At 37.9% G+C, this 21,951-nt stretch overlaps 1 protein-coding gene across 1 annotated transcript in view; it reads right to left on the reverse strand.

Moving 5' to 3' along the window:
* Positions 1-1,061: 1,061 nt before the first annotated feature.
* LOC108666265 (homeobox protein ARX-like) overlaps positions 1,062-21,951 on the reverse strand; it is a 24,201-nt gene continuing 3,311 nt past the window's right edge. Inside the window, exons 2-4 of the mRNA XM_047884217.1 lie at positions 16,447-16,493; positions 15,608-15,745; positions 1,062-1,790 (exon numbers count right to left, since the gene is read on the reverse strand). Of these exons, the coding sequence (XP_047740173.1) occupies positions 1,074-1,790; positions 15,608-15,745; positions 16,447-16,493 (902 nt within the window). The 3' untranslated portion in view covers positions 1,062-1,073. The remainder of the gene's footprint in view (positions 1,791-15,607; positions 15,746-16,446; positions 16,494-21,951) is intronic.

A 21,951-nucleotide genomic window follows, 5' to 3' on the forward strand; every position in this document is an offset into this window, starting at 1 on the left:
GTTTTTACATAAACTTAGCCATTTTTATACATAAACTTAGCCATTTTTATGAATACTAAGCGTTATACAAACTTAAGCTTTAATGCAGTTTTTACAAAACTTAAAGTCGATTTACATACACGGAGGCTGTTTTCACATTAATTTGAAATGAAATTGAAAAAAATAAAAATTTTACAATTAAAATTAGACCAAATTTCCAGCTTGGTTGCGGTTAACCAGGTATTAACCAAATGGTAATTTTTTCTTATTAATATTTACAAAATTACATAAAATTTTCCGAAAAAAAAAATAGAAATTATTTTTTAGTCGGGCTTCTGCTTCAGTTTGCTGACACTTATTCTCCACTTGCATTTGTAGGGGAAAAAATGTTCAGAATCGCTTCAAAAATTGTGATTAAAAAATTAATTTTATATTTATTATTTAATATAACGAACTTTTATTAATTAATTAATGAATTAAAATTAATTTTATTAAAATTAATCAATTGATTAAATAATTCAAGAAAATCAATAATAAATAATTAAAGTTTTTAAAATTTGATCATTTAAGAAAAATGTTTCGAATATTCTGCAGGGGATTTGATCAGATTCGATATTATTGAATTGAATTTGTTATTGAATTCAGATATTTGTTGCTGGATATCCTATACTGGACATTACTTGCTGGACGCCATGTGCTGGACATCGCTGGACGCCATGTGCTGGACATTACTTGCTGGACGCCGTGTGCTGGACATCGCTGGACATTACTTGCTGGACGCCGTGTGCTGGACATCGCTGGACATTACTTGCTGGACGCCGTGTGCTGGACATCGCTGGACATTACTCGCTGGTCGCCATGCGCTGGACATCACTGGACATTACTTGCTGGACGCCATGTGCTGGACGTCGCTGGACATTACTCGCTGGTCGCCATGTGCTGGACATCACTGGACATTACTTGCTGGACGCTATGTGCTGGATGTCGCTGGATATTACTTGCTGGACGCCATGTGCTGGACGTCGCTGGACATTACTCGCTGGTCGCCATGTGCTGGACATTGCTGGACGTCGTGTGCTGGACATCGCTGGACATTACTTGCTGGACGCCATGTGCTGGACATCGCTGGACAGATGGTCCAGCAAGGCCTGGTGCTGACGGGCCTTTAGCCTCAGCAAGTCCACAGAATTTCCCCTCGAGTCCCCAGGGAAGAGGAGGGCGTTTGTGGACGTGACCGTCCTCCCCAGACCGAGGGGAGAGGGGGAGGACACCATGTGGGAGAGGGAAGTGAGGGGATTAATGAGGGAGGAAGTCCCCTCTGTGGACGTGACGCTTATAAAATGGGGACTTGAAGACGAGGGGACGTGGGACGCTGGGGACGTGGATGGGGAAACAGCCCCGTCAGGAGACCCCACCGGGGACACCACCATGTTGCTGGGGGGGAAGACGTGCAGGGGGAGGGATGTGGGGAGCATATAGGGGTGAAACAACCCCTGCAGTGGATGACCGGGATTTAAGGGTGATTTTTGGGTGGCCATCGGTGGCAGAAACGCGTTAAAATGCAGCGCATGGAACGCCTGCAGCTTGAAAAAATCTGCAGCAGCTGCTGCTGCTAGTGCTGCTGCTGCTGCTGGGGATGAGGGTGGAGGGTGATGGGGAGGAGTGAGGGTAGGGGGCATCATGCCCTCGGTGAGGGTAGGGGGCATCATACCCTCGGGGAGGGGCGCCGCCCCCATGTAGGGTGAGGGGGACTCTCTCCCTAAAGCCTTCTCGCGCTTACGCCACTTGGCACGTCGGTTCTGGAACCAAACCTGTGGGGGAGGGGGTAATAAATGTTATTTTAATGATAATAATAATAATAATAATAATAATAATAATAATAATAATAATAATAATAATAAGGGACCACACCTGTGTGGGGAGGGGTTATAAATGTCATTTTATTAATAATAATAATATTAATAATAATAATAATATGGAACCACACCTCTGAGGGGAGGGAGGAGGGGTTATAAATATTATTTTTGCAATAATAACAACATTATTAGTAGTAATAATAATTATATTAATACTAATCATAACAATAATATGGTACAGAATATAAAATGTTATAATGAAAATGTGTTGTTAATAAAGATCAAATATTACTCAAATTAAGATGCTTCGTTTGTATATATGTTTGTTTAGTTCTCAATATATTCCTATCGTGATGAATATCGTTGAAAACTTTTCAAAAATGCTGCTTTTCGCTTCTGATCAAAAAATTTCTACTTAATAATGATAATTAAAAACTGAAATCGTTGTCATTGTGTTATAAAAAATGTACAATTTTCTTATTATTTAATAATACTGATTAAAAAATTGAATCGTTATCTTCTTATTATAAAAAATTGTTCAAATTTCTTATTATTTTATTATAGGTGAAAACAACCCGCGGTGTTTGCATCAAAACAAAATCCAACCGCGGTGATTGGGTGGCGGATTGACGAAGTTATGTGCTTGTTATCTGGCCAATCTTGGGGTCATTTGAGGCCAATCAAAGATTGGCCTCAAACTTTAGAGATAATACCGGACTTGTATTATATTACGGTCTTCATAATAAACTTTCAAATATGTATTTAATGCTAAATTTATTAATTTAGATTATATTTCTGTCTATATACCGGACTTGTATTATATTACTGTCTTCGTAATAAACACACAAATATGTATTTAATGGTAAATTTATTAATTTAGATTATATTTCTGTTTATATACTGGACTTGTATTATAAAGCCGTCTTCATAATAAACTTGCAAATAAATATTTAATGATAAAGTTATTAATTAAGATTTTAATAGAAACATTTTAAAGGTAGGATGAAAAATTTATTAACATTTCACAGAATTTTTCTTAAATTATTATTTTAATTTGAATTTAGGTTTTAATATAAACATGTTAATACTTATATGAAAAGTGTATTAATATTTCACAGAATTTTTCTTATAGATTATTATTTTAATTTTGTCGGTTATAGATAATTTTACTAGATGTGCTGTCAAAATTAATGTTGATGCAATGAGGGATGGGATGAGGGATGGGATGAGGGATGGGACGGCTGCAGGGATGAGGGATGGCATGAGGGATGGGACGGCTGCAGGGATGAGGGATGGGATGAGGGTAACCCGCTTATCCCTTCTTAATTGGGGAAAGTTGAAGCGCTTGCACTGTTGACCGTTGCGATCAGGGGGGGAGGGGAGGAGGGGGAAGGGGAGGAGATGAGATGGGGGAAGAGAGGGAAAAGTCGGAAGCGAGGGAAGGGGAGAAATGGTCATGAGGGAAGAAGGATGAGAGGGGGGAGGGATCAGAAAAAACATTTTGGACGAAGAAAGCGAAATAACTTAACACTAAATTAAATCACAGCATTTATTCCTCTCTTACTCCTGCCCCTCCCATCTCCTCATTTCCCCTCTACGGTAATATGTACGTACTCAGGCACGGTCACGTGTGCGTGTATAGAATTAGCCGGACAGAACTACACACAGAACTACACACAGAAAACACAGTGTGTACAATGCTGCGGTCAATACAATTTCACGGCTGTCAACACAAACCGACACCTCACACACACAACAACACAGGCAACACACAACTATACAAGCACCACACAACAATACAAGCACACAGTAACACAGCACAATTCGACACCACCATTATATATGGTCGCAGCCACCCCTCCATTATAACGCCATTACCATGCCCATCTTTGCCATTAAAATGGGCTTGAAAATTGGCATAGAAAATGGGCTTGAAAATCGACTTGGATATTGGCGTTAAAATTGACTTGCAAATTGGCCTGATTGCAAATAAATATTTCAACAAGATTATGACCAGTGCGAAACTAGTTCTACATTACTACTTATTATTATATACAGTAATTGTTATAATGTACAGTAATTCTTATTATAGACAGTAAGGGTTATCATATACAGTTAATGTAGCTCGATGTTGTAAACAGTACATGCTTTAAAATATATTACATTTAATCTCTGCGGATTCTCCTGACTTTGCGGATTCTTCAAATTTTACAAAAAATTGTAAAATTGATTTATTTCACATTTCATTTCAAGTTTAAACACTCCCCCCACCCCTGAAGATTTCAACTCACACGCAACGTTAGAAAAATCCAAAACATTTTAAAATAAATCAACCGAAATTCGGTACAAAAATTCGATGCGTTGGTCATTACAAAGAAAAAAATTCTTGGAGTTTCTGATGTCGGCAACCCGCATTGTAATTCAACATAGAAAAATAAACAAAAGGATTTAATCCGAAAGAATTTTTTCTATCCGTCCTGAATCCTTTTATCTTTTTTGGCCGTATAATTTCAATGACAAAGAACGTATCTGTTAACAAACTCCCTTGTGCTTTTCAAACATTTTTCGTATTATATTTAATTTTGAACTTCCATTAAAATGTATGTTCATCTGCATGGAGAATTGTATCCTAATTCAGACTATGCTAGGCAAAAAAATTCATTTGTCGCCATTTTTATCAATACATAAAATATTTATTACAAGCAAGACATTTAACAACAAAATATACTATCTTAATAATCTTAATAACTAAGTTATTCAATAACCAAATAACCTATCTTTATACCTAAGCTATTCAATAACCAAATAACCTATCTTAAAATTACGCTATTCAATAACTTTAATACTTAAGTTATTCAATAACCAAATAACCTATCTTAAAACTCAAGTTATTCAATAACCAAATAACCTATCTTAAAACTTAAGTTATTCTATAACCCAATAACCTATTAATCACCTAAACCTCAAGTTATTCAACAAAAGAAATAACCAATTAATTACCTCCATAAGAGCACCATTGACTCCATTACTGGCCGCCATTAAAATAATTCCAGTGTTGATGCAGTGGCCGCTAATGGAGATGTCGATAATGGATGAGGTTGATAATGGAGCTGCCTGATAATGGGTGTCCGCTATGGCTCCATAGGTGATGTGCACCATTGTGCACCATTGTGCACCATTGTGCACTATTGTGCACCATTGTGTACGACTGAGATTATATATTGTGCTGCTCGTATTGCTTTACTGAGTACAATACAGCGGGGCACCTCAGGCGTCCTGTGTGGTGTTGTGTGGTGCGGTGTGGTGTGTTGTGTGTGTGGAGTTGTGAGGTGTTGTGTGTTGTTGTGTAGTGTATGGTGTTGTGTGGTGTTGTGTGGAGTTGTGTGTTGTTGTGTGGTGTGTGGTGTTGTGTGGTGTTGTTATGTGGCGTGTGTGTTTTTGATGTGTGTGTATGTATGTTGCGTTATGTGTAGTTGAGTGTGGATGTGGTGTGTGTGTTGTGTAGTTGTGTGTGGATGTGGTGTGTGTGTTGTGTGGTGTGTGTGTTGTGTGGTGTATTTTTTGTTGTGTGGAGTGAGTTGCTGTGTGTGGATGTGGTGTATGTCCAAGTTACATCACTGAATTACTTAATAATTATTTCAATTAATTAATTCCAAAATAATAACAAATTTGAATTATCCATACTAATTACCCAGATTTCACAAGTCGCAATGTCATTTTAAACATTTATTTATTTAAAGCTTATTATATTATGAAACTAGAGCGGCGCTATGACCACTAAGTCAATGTAAATTTCTTTCTTTTAATTAATGTTAATGTTAATTAAGTTAATCAGTTAATTGTTAATGGTTAATGTTAATGTTACGAAGCTAATGTTTATTTCTTTCTGTTAATTAATTTCCGAAATAATAAATAATTTAAATCATCTATTCTAATTACCCAGATTTCTCAAGTCGCATTGTAATTTTAAACATTTATTTATTTAAAGCTTATTATATTATGAAACTAGAGCGGCGCTATTGTACACACACGTCCGGCCGCCCCGCAAACTAGTCCCTTTAAGAGCAGCTTATTATTATACACATGTTATTGTAGTTATTAGTCGGGTATTGTTACGCCACTTCCGGTGTTGCCACAACATCGCCGCCATCTTTGTTGCCATATTTCATGCCACAAATGCCACCCTCATCATGGGATTACATGGCATTACGACGGATCAAATCCCAGGCGAATATTGTGGCGGCGGATTAATGAACTCGTGGTCGTTATGGTCGTTAGGATTAACGAGCCTATTGACCACAGGGTGATTATTGTGGGTGATTAGGATACTAGGTTAGAGGTAATTAGGTGACTACGTTCAAGTAGTTGAGTTGCAAGTTAGAAATTAGGTTATTAAGTTTAAAGTAATAAGTAAACTTTGTACTTAGTGAGAGTGAATTAAGTTTAAAGTAATAAGTAAACTTTGTACATAGTGATGGGTTATTAAGTTTAAAGTAATAAGTAAACTTTGTACATAGTGATGGGTTATTAAGTTTAAAATAAATAAGTAAACTTTGCACTTGGTGATAGGTTATTAAGTTTAAAGTAATTAGTAAACTTCGTACTTGGTGATAGGTTATTAAGTTTAAAGTAATAAGTAAACTTTGTACTTAGTGGTGGGTTATTAAGTTTAAAATAAATAAGTAAACTTTGTACTTAGTGATAGGCAATTAAATTTAAAGTAATAAGAAAACTTTCTACTTGGTCATTAGTGAGAGACAATTAAGTTTAAAATAATAAGTTAATAATAAGTTAAGTTGATCAGAACTAGATCATTATATCAGTTGTTACATTTTTGGTCCGCTATTTGAATTACTTACTATAAGTAGTTCACTATTTGAATTAAACTATATAAACGGTCCACCATTTTAATTATATTTTATAAACGGTCCACTATTTTAATTACGTTCTATATATGGTCAACTATTTTAATTACATTATATTAATGGTTAACTATATATGAGCCATTTATGATTACCTATTTGAATTAAATTTTATTCCTGCGCTACTACATACATTGAATTGTATGATTGACTAACTGTTTAATTTAAATTATATTATTGGCTAAATATTTGTATTGAATTGTACTACTAACTAAATATTCGAATTAAATTAAATTATTTGTTAAATATTTGAATTAAATTAGATTATTGGCTAATTTTTTAATTAAATTATATTATTGGCTAAATATTCGAATTAAATTTAATTAGTGGCACAATATTTGAATTAAATCAGATTATTGGCTTAATATTTGAATTATTTTATATTATTGGCTAAATATTTGAATGAAATTATATTCTTGGCCTCATATTTAAGTTTAATTATATTACTCCCCTTAAATTGTGTTAATTAAATAATGATTTAATTTGTAGTCTCCCCCTAGACCGCTGGGGCCCACTGGCGGGCCCAGTTTGATGATATTGGGCCCCAGTGTTGACACGGCCAGCGTGGGCCCCGCTGTTGACACGGCCAGCGTGGGCCCCGCTGTTGACATGGCTAGCGGCTGTTGACTCTCAGCTGCCTTATTTAGTTGTGATTGTCAACGTTATTAGGCCGTAACACATCGTAACCATGTCGTAACACATCGTAACGTGTCGTAACACATCGTAACGTGCCGTAACACATCGTAACGCGGCGTAACACATCGTAACGCGGCGTAACACATCGTAACGCGGCGTAACACATCGTAACGTGCCGTAACACATCGTAACGCGGCGTAACACATCGTAACGCGGCGTAACACATCGTAACGCGGCGTAACATATCGTAACGTGGCGTAACACATCGTAACGCGGCGTAACACATCGTAACGCGGCGTAACACATCGTAACGCGCCGTAACACATCGTAACGTGCCGTAACACATCGTAACGCGGCGTAACACATCGTAACGCGGCGTAACACATCGTAACGCGGCGTAACACATCGTAACGTGCCGTAACACATCGTAACGCGGCGTAACACATCGTAACGCGGCGTAACACATCGTAACGTGCCGTAACATATCGTAACGTGGCGTAACACATCGTAACGTGACGTAATACATCGTAACGTGACGTAACACATCGTAACGTGACGTAATACATCGTAACGTGACGTAACACATCGTAACGTGACGTAACACATCGTAACGTGACGTAACACATCGTAATGTGACGTAACACATCGTAACGCTACGTAACTCTAACGGAACACATTGTAAAGCAGCGTAACAAGTCGTAAAGTATCGCTCCTGAAACATGACCTATCGTAACACATCGTAAGAAATTGTAACGTGACGTAACTCGTCGTAATAAATCGTAACGTAACACAACGTATTAATTAATATTATTTAAGTCAAATTCGCAATGAAATGATCAGTATGATTGTGGCCGCATTAAGATTGCTTACGAGACATGTTCCCAAACATAAATATATGATATTATTTATATTTTAATTAAGTATAATTACGAGCCTGACTACTCAATTAAGGTTCAGTTGCGCGTTGTTACGATTGCGGTGGCGGTAATTGCCACATTTGTTGACGCGCGCCACAATCTTGCCACAATTGCCACAATCAGCGGCACGCTCGACACACTCACTCCCGTCAACTCCCGTCACATTATTGGGTTGACATAAGGGGGTGAAAGGGGAGGGTGGGGAGGGCGGGGGAGTGAAAGGGGGAAGTGGGGAGGGCGAGGGAGTGAAAGGGGGAAGTGGGGAGAGTGGGGGAGTGAAAGAGAAGATGGGGCGAGGAGGTGAGAAAAGGGGGAGGGGTTTGAAAGTGAGAGGGAAGGGGTGGTAAAGAAGAAGAGGGTTGGAAATTGGGATGGGGTTGGAAAGTGGAAAGGAGGGGGGACGAGGGGCTAAGAGGAGAGGGGGTTTGAAAGTGGGAGAGAAGGGGTGACAAATGGGAAGTGAAGGGGTGGCAATGAGGAGGGTGGTAGGAAAGGGGGGTGAGGAGGAGTAGCAAGGGGGAGGGAAATAAAAAGCGCGAAGAGGGTTGAAAAAAATGTGAAGAGTAATGACATGAAAAAGCGAAGACTGTTGAAAAGAGAAAAAACTGGAAAAAATAAGGAATTTGAAAAGTTTAAGGTGGTTGAAAAAGGCAGCGAGAAGGGAATGTGACACGAGAAAATGGAAGAGGGAAGAAGAGGGTTGAAATCAGAGGGTAGGAGAGGGAATATCCCTTCAGTCGCTGTAAATTAACGTTCCTATATGTCGTCAGTATATCGTCAATATATGTCGCCAGTATATATCGTCAATATATGTCGCCAGTATATATCGTCAATATATGTCGCCAGTATATATCGTCAATATATGTTGTCAGTATATCGTCAATATATGTCGCCAGTATATCGTCAATATATGTCGCCAGTATATATCGTCAATATATGTCGTCAGTATATATCGTCAATATATGTCGCCAGTATATCGTTTACACTCAGAGTACGGCGTGGGTCGAGCGTATAGTACACGCTGTACTGTACAACTTAATGCACTGCTAATGTATGTACATCTCTGGGTAACATATATCTTCTAATTGTATTTTCATTGCCTTCATTCATTCATTCTCCTCAACTTGGATGTTCATTGTATTCATTCATTCATTGTAGTAATTACAATTACAAAATTACAATTCCTTGTATTTTTCTATGTATTTTGTCTCCCAATATTTCATTAACTGTAATATTGATATATTATTAATTGTTGTTGACATTAAATTGTTCTATTGAATTGCAAGATGTACAAATAAATACAAATAAAGTAATGAATATTTCAAAAGAAATATCGAGATGAACGTCAACACGGTATCTTCTACGGCAAACATGTCAACACATAACCTATAATATGTTGACACGTATATATTTATATATATATAATATATATAACCTATAATATGTAACCTATATTATAATATAATATGTACATAACAACATATCAACGTAATTACACCCGTGCTGTGTCAGTATAACCCCCCACCTCCTCACCCTTCACCACCCATTACCCTATACCTATCACCTCCTTCACCTCCCTTCCACACCCTTACATCCACCTCACCCCTTCCTTCATCCCACAACACCCCTTAACCCCCACAACACCCTTCCACCCCTTCAACCTCACCTCAGCCCCAGCTTACCCACTACCTCACCTTTCACTCCCCACTACCACACCCTTCACCCCCTTCACCCCTTCACCCCTTCACTCCCCTTCACCCATCACGAGCACATCCCTATTGTCGCCAGTCCCAGCTGTCCCATTGAGACCCGCGCCTCCCAAGTCCCATCAAGCAACAACAATGGCGGCGCTGGTCCCGACATATATCATCCGTATTATAATATAATATTTAATGTTCATTTAATTTATGGTCGGTTTATAGGCGTGGCATCGGTGGCCAACCCAAACGCTGCCGAGGTGAACGGCTGAGAGTGACACGCGCTGGGGTGAGTGAGGGGTGAGTGAGGGGGAGGGGGAAGAGGGGGGTTATCGACTTTAAATGCTGTTTGATAAGAGGGTGAAGTTGAGGGTGATTGTATGAGGGTCAAATTAAGGGTGACTGCATCAGGGCAAAGTCGGGGGTGATTTTATGAGGGTCAATTTGAACGTGATTTTATGAGTGCAAAATTTAGCGTGATTTTGTGAGGGCAAAATTGAGGGTGATTTTATGAGGGAAAGTTGAGGGAGATGTTATGAGGGTAAAATTAAGGTGACCGAAATGAAGTCAGAGTTGGGGTGATTTTATGAGGGAAAATTAGGGGTGATTTTATGAAGGCGAAGTTTGGAGTGATTTTATGAGGCCAAAGTTGAGGGTGTTTTTAAATGCTTGAACGCTTGATTAAATAAGATTTAACTGGAATTTTTTTCATTTCCTGCTACAACTTCAACTTATTCGAATGTAATTTAAAAGTTTAGTTATTATATTGATTTGCACGGATATATGTTGTGATATTCATATTAATTGGGTATCCCTATTAACTTATATCCACGCTAACAATTGCTGAACAAGCATTTAATTAAATGCTTTGCTTTATATCATGGTAAGCATTTGATATGCCTCTTTACCATGCCTCTTTACCATGCCTCTTTACCATGCCTCTTTACCATGCCTCTTTACCATGCCTCTTTACCATGCCTCTTTACCATGCCTCTTTACCATACCTCTTTACCATGCCTCTTTACCATGCCTCTTCACCATACCTCTTTACCATGCCTCTTTACCATGCCTCTTCACCATACCTCTTCACCATGCCTCCTTACCATGCCTCTTTACCATGCCTCTTTACCATGCCTCTTTACCATGCCTCTTTACCATGCCTCTTTACCATGCCTCTTTATCATGCCTCTTTAACCCTCATAATCGCTTGAAAATCAAGAGTCCTGAGGGCCAGATTTCCCCTCTTAAAGAACAGGACGGCAGCGAGGGCGACTGCCTTTGTTGGCGCTACCCTCGTCTTTGGTAACAAAGAACTGCCTTTATTGTTTTACGAGCCTTTGCGTCTATTAAATGTCATCACCATGCACATGTCTTTTGGTCTTTGAATATTTCTACCGTTTGATCTATTAAAGTGTCTTTATTGTTTTACCAGTCTTTGCGTCCATTAAAGTTTCTTTATTGTTTTACATGTCTTTGCGTCCATTAAAGTTTCTTTATTGTTTTACGTGCCTTTGCGTATATTAAAGTGTCTTCACTGTTTTACGTGTCTTTGCGTCTATTAAAGTGTCTTCACTGTTTTACGTGTCTTTGCGTCTATTAAAGTGTTTTTATTGTTTTACATGTCTTTGCGTCTATTAAAGTGTCTTAATTGTTTTACGTGTCTTTGCGTCTATTAAAGTGTCTTAATTGTTTTACGTGCCTTTGCGTCTATTAAAGTGTCTTCACTGTTTTACGTGTCTTTGCGTCTATTAAAGTGTTTTTATTGTTTTACGTGTCTTTGCGTCTATTTAAAGTGTTTTTATTGTTTTACGTGTCTTCACGTCGATTAAAGTGTCTTATTTTCTTAACGTGTCTTTGCGTCTAAATATTGTCTTTATTGTTTCACGTGTCTTTGCGTCTATTAAAGTGTCTTTATTGTTTTACGTGTCTTTGCGTCTATATATTGTCTTTATTCAAGTCTTTATGTGTGTAAACAACAGCGCTTCTTTGCTCACATCTGCGCTCACATTTGCGAGCACTTGATGAGCGGCGCTCAAGTGCTCTAAAGTGAGCGCAGCCTGGATAATGGTGATGTTAATGGCTAATGGTGATGTTAATGGCTAATGGTGATGTTAATGGCTAATGGTGATGTTAATTGTAATGGCTAATGGTGATGTTAATGGCTAATGGTGATGTTAATGGCTAATTGTGATGTTAATTGCTAATGGTGATGTTAATTGATAATGGTGATGTTAATGGCTAATGGTGATGTCAATGGCTAATGGTGACGTTAATGGCTAATGGCGATGTTAATTGCTAATTGTGTTGTGTGTACCATTTAATAGCTAATGGTGATGTACACACTACGTACTTAGTGGCTAATGGTGACGTGTGTGCCATGTAATGGCTAATATTGATGTGCGTGTCATTTAATGGATAATTGTGATGTTTGAACTATTTAATAGTTGAGTTTAACGGCTAATGTATTTTTGGACACAATTTATTCTGATAGCCAATTAATTTAATTGCTAATGGTGAAGTGCACCATAGATAAGGGGTGAATTTCTTAAATGTATAATGTGGAACCCAATGAAGTTTTTCTGAGCCTTATAATCGTTAAACCGTTTGATGCCAGTAATAATTTTATATAATCTCATTAGATATTACATAGTAACTTTGTAATATGTAAAATAATAATATATTATATTAGTAACTTTGTAAAATAATATAAATATTTTATATTTTATAAAGTCACTTACACGTCCATGTATGGTTATTATATAATGAATCTATCAATAATTTATTTATATCATGTAAGGGTCTCAACAAACTCCATCTAGAACCTAACTAAATATTTTCTCTCGTAAGGCTGTGATTCAAATCTGCCTCTAGGCCTAAAAAATGTCCCAGGCGCAACAACAACAAATTTCCAGGCCATCACGGCGAGCTGGAGAAATAATATCTTTTTTATTATGTTCCCTTTGACCTGCGCAGGGGTGAACGGCAATGCCATTCACCCATCATTCACCCATTATTCACCCACCATTCACCAACCATTCACCCACCATTCACCCACCGTTCGCCCACCGTTCGCCCACCATTCACCCACCATTCACCCACCATTCACCCACCATTCACCCACCATTCACCCACCATTCACCCACCATTCACCCACCATTCACCCACCATTCACCCACCATTCACCCATCATTCACCCACCATTCACCCACCATTCACCCATCATTCACCCACCATTCACCCACCATTCACCCATCATTCACCCAATTTAACAAAGTTTAAGCGCCATCTGTGCGCTGTAAAAATGTTAATTTGTGCGCCCGTGGCTAAATTCAGCGGCGGGACGAAACGACGTCGGCCGTTGTCAACATTTTATTAAAAATATGGATTGTTAAAGAATCAAACTCCTAATTCAACTTCAACTCAAACTCAAACTTCAAAACAATACCAGGCTTCAACTTCAACTCAGGTTTCAACTCCAATATGTAAGAGAACAGGGATATACATTGTTCTATATAGGTATTTATAATAAGAATAACATGATATACAATGTTCTATAAAGTTATTTATAATATGAATAACATGATATACATTGTTCTATATAGGTATTTACAATAAGAATAACATGATATATATTTTTATATACAGTTATACATAATAAGAAGCATCCCTATAAATATATCTGATAATATAATATATGATATAACTGGTATAATAATATTCCTCTAAATTCCTCATAAGCATTTCAGAAGCTGGCCCAATAATCACACGATTTCTACGGTAATTTCTACGGTAATTTCGTGTACCGCAAAAGATCTGCATTGAAACAATAGGCCTATTGTAGGCCTCACAATTGTTAAGCTAGGCCTGCATATTGACTGAAGAATATATACAACCTTATTGAAAATTCAGCCTAATTAAAGCTGGATTATAATGGCCGGTAATGAGCCGATCAAGATTTTTAATTGGGGTCAGCATGCTTAGCAGTCGATATTTGTCTGAGCTTCTTTGTTTGGCGTAACTTATTAGGCGGCTTAAGCCGGGGGAGGGGGGAGGGGCGGTTAAAGCCGGGGGAGGAGGGAGGGGCTTAAGCCGGGGGAGGAGGGAGGGGCTTAAGCCGGGGGAGGAGGGAGGGGTGGTTAAAGCCGGGGGAGGAGGGAGGGGCATAAGCCGGGGGAGGGAGAGCGGCTTATGCCGGGGGAGGAGAGAGGGGCTTAAGCCGGGGGAGGAGAGAAGGGCTTAAGCCGGGGGAGGAGAGAAGGGCTTAAGCCGGGGGAGGAGAGAAGGGCTTATGCCGGGGGAGGAGAGAAGGGCTTAAGCCGGGGGAGGAGAGAGGGGCTTAAGCCAGGGGAGGAGGGAGGGGCTTAAGCCGGGGGAGGAGAGAGGGGCTTAAACCGGGGGAGGAAGAGCGGCTTAAGCCAGGAGAGGAGGGAGGAGGGAAGGGCTTAAGCCGGGGGAGGAAGCAGCGGTTTAAGCCGGGGGGGAGGAGGCGCTCAATGTGACTCATTGGACGGCTCAAGCCATGGGTTGAAAAGTTAGTGACTTAGGCCGAGGGCCCAATTAATGTGACTTATTGGGCGGCTTGGAGGGGGGTTCAAGCCTCCGCCCCCCGGCGCCACCATAGCATGATACCTACGCTACTCCGGGCAATTGCAACCATCGTAAATAATAATAATAATAATAATAATAATAATAATAATAATATAGCGGTTCCAGCGTTTATTAGGCCGTAGGCCTGTCGCCGATTCTTAACATCGCAGAACATTCACAGCTAGGTTGCGGTGTCGAACACGCAACTCACTGCTACAATCTTGGTACTCTGAACTGTAACCACTGGGCCACCCTGGTTAACCACTGGGCCACCCTGGTTAACCACTGGGCCACCCTGGTTAACCACTGGGCTACCCTGGTTAACCACTGGGCAACCATTTGGCCGCCACTGCTAATCATCCGACGATGATGGCAAGAATGTTGCATAATGAATATGATATGAATGATGAATGTGATGATGAACACGCGTATTGTGAAAATAGAAGTCTATTGTGATGATGAAGACGTCGACAAAAGTGATAACAATTAATATGATGATAAATACGGCTAGATTAGGGATAACAGTGGATGTAATGATAAAAAGCAAGAAATGATAACAGTGACGATAATAGTGACGGTAATGCTAACAAGTAATCTTATCAACAAAGGTAAAAATCATTATGCTGCTGAATTAGCGTATAATAATGATAAATATAACTAATGATAACAAATTATATTATCCCGTAGCTGCATCCTGGCCTCCAGGAGTTCGAGGTTGATTTGGACAAATTACCGCTTATTTCTCTTAGTGTAAATACATTTAGGCACCCTGGCCCCAGACAACTATTGGGACAAAGCACCACTTATATCTCTTAGTATAACACACCTGCACCCTGGCCCCAGACAGCTGGAGCCTTGCATCACAATTTGGACAAAGTGCCACTTATTTTTCTTAGTGTAAACACAAACCTGCACCTTTTATTTGGACAAAGTACCACTTATTTCTCTTAGTATAACACACCTGCACCTTTTATTAGAACAAAGCACCACTCATTTCCCTGAGTATAACCCACCTGGACCCTGGCCTCGGACAGGTCGAGGTTGAGCGCGAGCTCCTCTCTGGTGAAGACGTCGGGGTACTGCGTCTTGTCGAACGCACGTTCCAACTGGTGCAGCTGGTACGTCGTGAACGTCGTGCGCGACCGACGTACCTGCTGTGGTGGTGATATAAGGTACGTTAATGGTGGTACGTTAATAGTGGTACGTTAATAGTGGTACGTTAATAGTGGTACGTTACTAGTGGTATGTTACTACAGTGGTACGTTACAACAGTGGTACGTTACTAGTGGTACGTCGTGAACGTCGTGCGCGACCGACGTAGCTGCTGTAGTGGTGATATGGTGCTACGTTAATGGTGGTACGTTACTAGTGGTACGTTAATAGTGGTACGTTAATAGTGGTACGTTACAAGTGGTACGATATTACAGCGGTACGTTACTACAATAGTTATTGTATTATAATGGGTATACACGTAAAATATACAGCCGGAACAAGTTTCTACATAAATGTATAAACTAGACACATGTTGTTGTTCAGGTTGTGTGCTAATAGAAAAAATTAATATTGCAGGTTCCTAATATGTAAGGTTTAAGATTTAAGGTCCTAATATTTAATGTTCTGTAATGTTTAAGGACCTAATATTTATTTACAGCAAATAAGGTCCTATTAAATGTATTGGAATATTTCAACTTGTGCATTCAGGGTAAAATTGGAATGCAATAATAATAATATCTTTACAATGAATGACAGCTTTAAAATAATTATTTATTATAATTATTTATAATACTTTTCATATAATGTTTCATAATTATTTATTACAATTATTTATAATAGTTTTCATATAATAACTTACCTTCCTAGGCTTCTCTAGGTCAGTGCCCTCAACCCCCCCTTGGGGGTCTGACCATAATGGCAGGTGACCATAATGGCAGGTGACCAGAACGAAATCAGAAACGAAATATACGACAAAATAAATAGCGGCAACAGGTTGCCCAGGTATAAACTAATTTCAATAACTTAATTTTATTATTAATTTTCACCTATTTCATCATCTAAGTTTACTTATCCCATAATGCATCATCTAGGTTCACATATCCTATAATCTAGAATTACGAATTGTCGACTAGATAATTCGCGACCAAATTTTTTACCCACCTATTTAATCTCAGCCCATTGACGCCCATTTAAGGATGTAACGAAATAAATTAAAATTAATAAATAAAAAATAAATAACGAAACACGAAATAAATTTGTTTGCTTAACTTTGTATTGCGTATCTCATTGTGAGGAAGACATTTTTCTTTTATATTCAATATAAAAATATATTGAACATAAATTAAATATAAATTTAAATATATTTAATATATATCAGTAAAAGGGGGATTCTTATTAATTCCAGTTAAAAGAGGGAGAGGGGAAATAACAGTGAAAGGAGATGTGGGGAAAGGAATTTTTTAACAAAAAACGGGTGGTTTCTTTCGTATTGGGGGAGGGGGGTATTTAACTCCAAGTGGGGGGAGGGGGCTACGCTCAGTAGAGGGGGATGGGTAGTTTAAATTAAAATGGGGAGAGGGGGGAGTGAAGAAGGGAATAATAGTAAAAAATATAACTCAGTACTCACTGCAGTGAGTGACAGAGAGCGTATTTTCTCGTCGACGAAAACTTGAGGTCACGGACGGACAGACAGACGGATGGACAGACGGACGGAGAGACGGACGAACGGATGGTTAGACATGGCGAGCACAATAGCGCATTTTTTTCATAAATGAGAAAATGCTCTAAAAATGTGAAGGGGTAAGGGGGGGAGGGATTTTTGACTCCAAGTGGGGGGAAGGATGGGGTTGGGGGTTAATAGCCATTCACGTATCCAGCGTAACTACGTACAATGCCTGGCCAATTGCCGCATTTCCGGCCAATTTTCAGCCAATTCTTAGCTCTTATTTCCAATTCCCGGCCAATCATTTCGCTTCCTCCCGGCCAATGAAGCCGTGAAGCGTGAAATGTCATTTTTCATGTCAATTAATAATGAAGTACATGAATAAATATTGGCTTTAATATTGGCTTGTAATGTAAATCATAATCTTCAGTATATCATTTAATATTCTCAGCATTAATGTGTTGTTATATATTATATTATTCAATATATGAGCAGAATTTTAGTTTTTTCTTCTTCAATATATGAGTAAATATTGTCAGCTATACATTTATATTACATTATATCAATGCAACATTATGAATATTATTCTCTCATAATAACATTCCGAGGCCGTTACACAATACTGTATATACACTCGTGTACTCATAATTTACAACTGATTTTCAATTTACAATTTACAATTGATGCTGTATACAACTGGACAAGGTATAATACCAATAGATTAGAATATTTCATAATCGAGTAAATATATATATATATATATATATAATTATGGCGGATTTATTGTATTATATTATCCTGAGTGGGATTTTATACCGAAGTTCCATCGTGTCTGTATTAGTGATGATTAAATACAGAGTTTTACCATGTCTGTGTTAACTATTATACAATGATTTGATATTTGATCTAAAAAATACGGGCAATATTGCACAGTAATACATAACATTAGACTACACAAATCTACACAATCACATAACTACACACCCATATCACACATCGTTTGGGCAAACAATAAAAATACACGAACAAATAGAAGGTAAAAAAGCTCATAAAAATGCTCAAATAAAATTATTTTTAGTAGGTTTCATTGAGGACCAGAGAATCTGTTTTATTAATAATTTTCTTAATATTTTTTCAATATATCGAAAAATATTTTTTTGCATGAATTGATATATTGACAATCAGCTAGGCACCGATGGACATTTTTATTTCTTTAACAACTTTTCAAATGTATCAATTTTTCATTATTAAGTTACAAACAAAACGCGTTACGTGTTGAAATTTGGAACGATATAACGACAAAATTGTGAAAGTAGGAAGATTCTCAACAATATATAATATTCTTGCTTTATACCGTATATAAAAACTTTCCCGTATATATAAGACATATATACCATGTATATAAAACTTTCCCGTATATATAAGACATATATACCATGTATATAAAAACTTTCCCGTATATATAAGACATATATACCATGTATATAAAACTTTACCGTATATATAAGACATATACCGTGTATATAAAACTTTCCCGTATATATATATAAGACATATACCATGTATATAAAACTTTACCGTATATATAAGACATATACCATGTATATAAAACTTTACCGTATATATAAGACATATACCGTTGTATATAAGATATATACCGTATATATAAGACATATACCGTTGTATATAAGATATATACCGTATATATTAGACGTATACCGTTTTTAAGTCAGTCTAGTTTAGTTTTGTCTTATTCAGACAAACATATGAACAAACAACACAATCAAACAAGTACACAAAAGAAGCAAACACACACACATACACACAAGCAAGCAATCTCAACATTTAATTGATTTTATACCGAAATATCGCATGTCTATAATTGATATCTAATACCAATTAATACCAATTTACTTCAATGAATTACGATTATGGGTAAACTCAATTGAACCCCAGTGGGTAAAATTGAGCTACAGTTGTTGTGTTGGGGTTAAGTTTAGGGGTTTGAATGGGTTTAACGAGCCCTCGATGGCTTAATTAGAGGCTGATGGAGATGTTCTGAATGCCGGGTAATTATAATGGCTAGCAGGAGGGTCGCTCCCGCAGTTCAGGCTGCGACAACTAGGTTAAATCTGCAGCTCTGCAGTTAAGACTGCAGCACTGCAGTTAAGACTGCAGCACTGCAGTTAAGACTGCAGCACTGCAGTTAAGACTGCAGCACTGCAGTTAAGACTGCAGCNGCTCGCACTGCAGTTAAGACTGCTGCTCTGCAGTTAAAGCTGTCATTCAATAAATAAATAAATTGTCTCACATTAACGTATAATAAATTTCTTCCGTAACAAATTGAAGAAGGAATAAAACATACGCTTAAAATATGCAAAACTTTAAACCAAGCTTTTTATTTAAGCCAACCATCATTATTCAAAAAAACTGAAATTCAGAATTGGTGAAATAAATAACTATGTAGAAATAAAAACTCTAATAATAATTTTTATAATAATAAATACAATGATGTTACAAGAATAATGATTTTAATAATAACTTCGAAAATAATAAGTAAAATATAGCATCGATTACAAAATATAAATGAAGAAAGAATATTATCAAGAATAGAACTTATTTATCTAACACCATCAAGAAGATAATTAATTTAATAATGAACACGACTAATTAAACCACACTCACAGAAATGTGTGAGAATTTGACCAAATTTCGATGTAATTTTTGTGCTTGTTCGCGTCATCTTTATCTTAAAAAAATTATTATACTAATTAACTAACTAACTAACTAACTCACTCACTGACACGGCCTTTCTCCGGGCTGAACTGAGTCAGGATGACCCACATAAGGGACAATAGAAATTTAAAAGCGAAGAAAACACCACAAAAATTCGGCATTTCTCTATTGAAAACGTTTCGGAGACCAGCTCCATCATCAGTTTGATAAATCTAGAACAAAAATAAAGTCAGAAAATTAAGAAAGTTTTGAGCAAAAAAACACGGAAGTTAAAAACCTAAATTTACAGACAAAGGGCCGAGTAATAAAGTAAGTACCTATCTATTCACAATTTCTAATGGATAAGAACTATATGGATAAGAACTATATATAAGAACAATGATTGCAGTTAAAATTTTTTTTATCTGCGCTTTTAAATTTCTAGTGAATCTCGCTTTTAAATTTCTAGTGAATCTCGCTTTTAAATTTCTAGTGAATCTCGCTTTTAAATTTCTAGTGAATCTCGCTTTTAAATTTCTAGTGAATCTCGCTTTTAAATTTCTAGTGAATCTCGCATTTAAATTTCTAGTGAATCTCGCATTTAAATTTCTAGTGAATCTCGCATTTAAATTTCTAGTGAATCTCGCATTTAAATTTCTAGTAATCTGTGATTAAAGCAATCTAGTGACATTATTACATGTATTTGGACAATGTGCCACACATTCGCATGAGTGCGCATAGAAGGCATCCGTTACGCATTTCATGGCAACAAAAGACGCTGCCCAGCGTGCGCATCATGCGTATTATGCGTACATGCTTCAATACGTACACGTATCATGCGTACACGCTTCAATACGTACACGTATCATGCGTACACGCTTCAATACGTACACGTATCATGCNGTATCATGCGTACACGCTTCAATGCGTCATGCGCATCATGCGTATCATGCGTACACGCTTCAATGCGTCATGCGCATCATGCGTATCATGCGTACACGCTTCAATGCGTCATGCGCATCATGCGTATCATGCGTACACGCTTCAATGCGTCATGCGCATCATGCGTATCATGCGTACACGCTTCAATGCGTCATGCGCATCATGCGTATCATGCGTACACGCTTCAATGCGTCATGCGCATCATGCGTATCATGCGTACACGCTTCAATGCGTCATGCGCATCATGCGTACACGCTTCAATGCGTCATGCGCATCATGCGTACACGCTTCAATGCGTACACATATCATGCGTACACGCTTCAATGCGTACACATATCATGCGTACACGCTTCAATGCGTACACGCTTCAATGCGGCTCTGAGGGATGAGTTGTGCGCATAATGCGCGCACTTCTCAATCCTGGTGGGAATGTTGTCTGTATTTCTCTGAGTGTCATTCCTCGCTGCATGTTTAGAAGGATTTTAAGATGCCGCATTATAATTAAATATAATATATTTAATTATTATAGACAGTTTAATATACCGGAATATTATAGACTGTTTAGGGAGTTTGTTATTATTAATATTATTATTATTATTCTTATTATTATTATTATTATTATTATTATTATTATCCTTATTATAATTATTTTTTTGTTATTATTATTATTATTTATATAATAGTTACAGACTGCGGCTACGATCGTTTGCTAGCTGTACGCACTGTGCACACGTACAGTGTACACGTTATAAACACTGCATGCACTGTAGACTGTATGCACTGTACGTACTGTATAATGTACACGTTATAAACACTGCGAGCACTGTAGACTGTACACACTGTACACACTGTACGCACTGAACTGTGTACATGTTATAACCTCTACGTGCACTGTTGACTGTACCCACTGTACGCACTGTACACACTGTACGCACTGTACGCGACGTAATTAACTGCGTACGAAGAGATCATCGCCGGCTGCTGCGTACAACTGACGCGTTGAGGCGCGTAATGCGTACGGGGGGAGGGGGAGGGGGGGGGGGG

The sequence above is a fragment of the Hyalella azteca genome, unplaced genomic scaffold, assembly GCF_000764305.2.
Source record: "Hyalella azteca isolate HAZT.00-mixed unplaced genomic scaffold, Hazt_2.0.2 contig14896, whole genome shotgun sequence".
NCBI lineage: Eukaryota > Metazoa > Arthropoda > Malacostraca > Amphipoda > Hyalellidae > Hyalella > Hyalella azteca.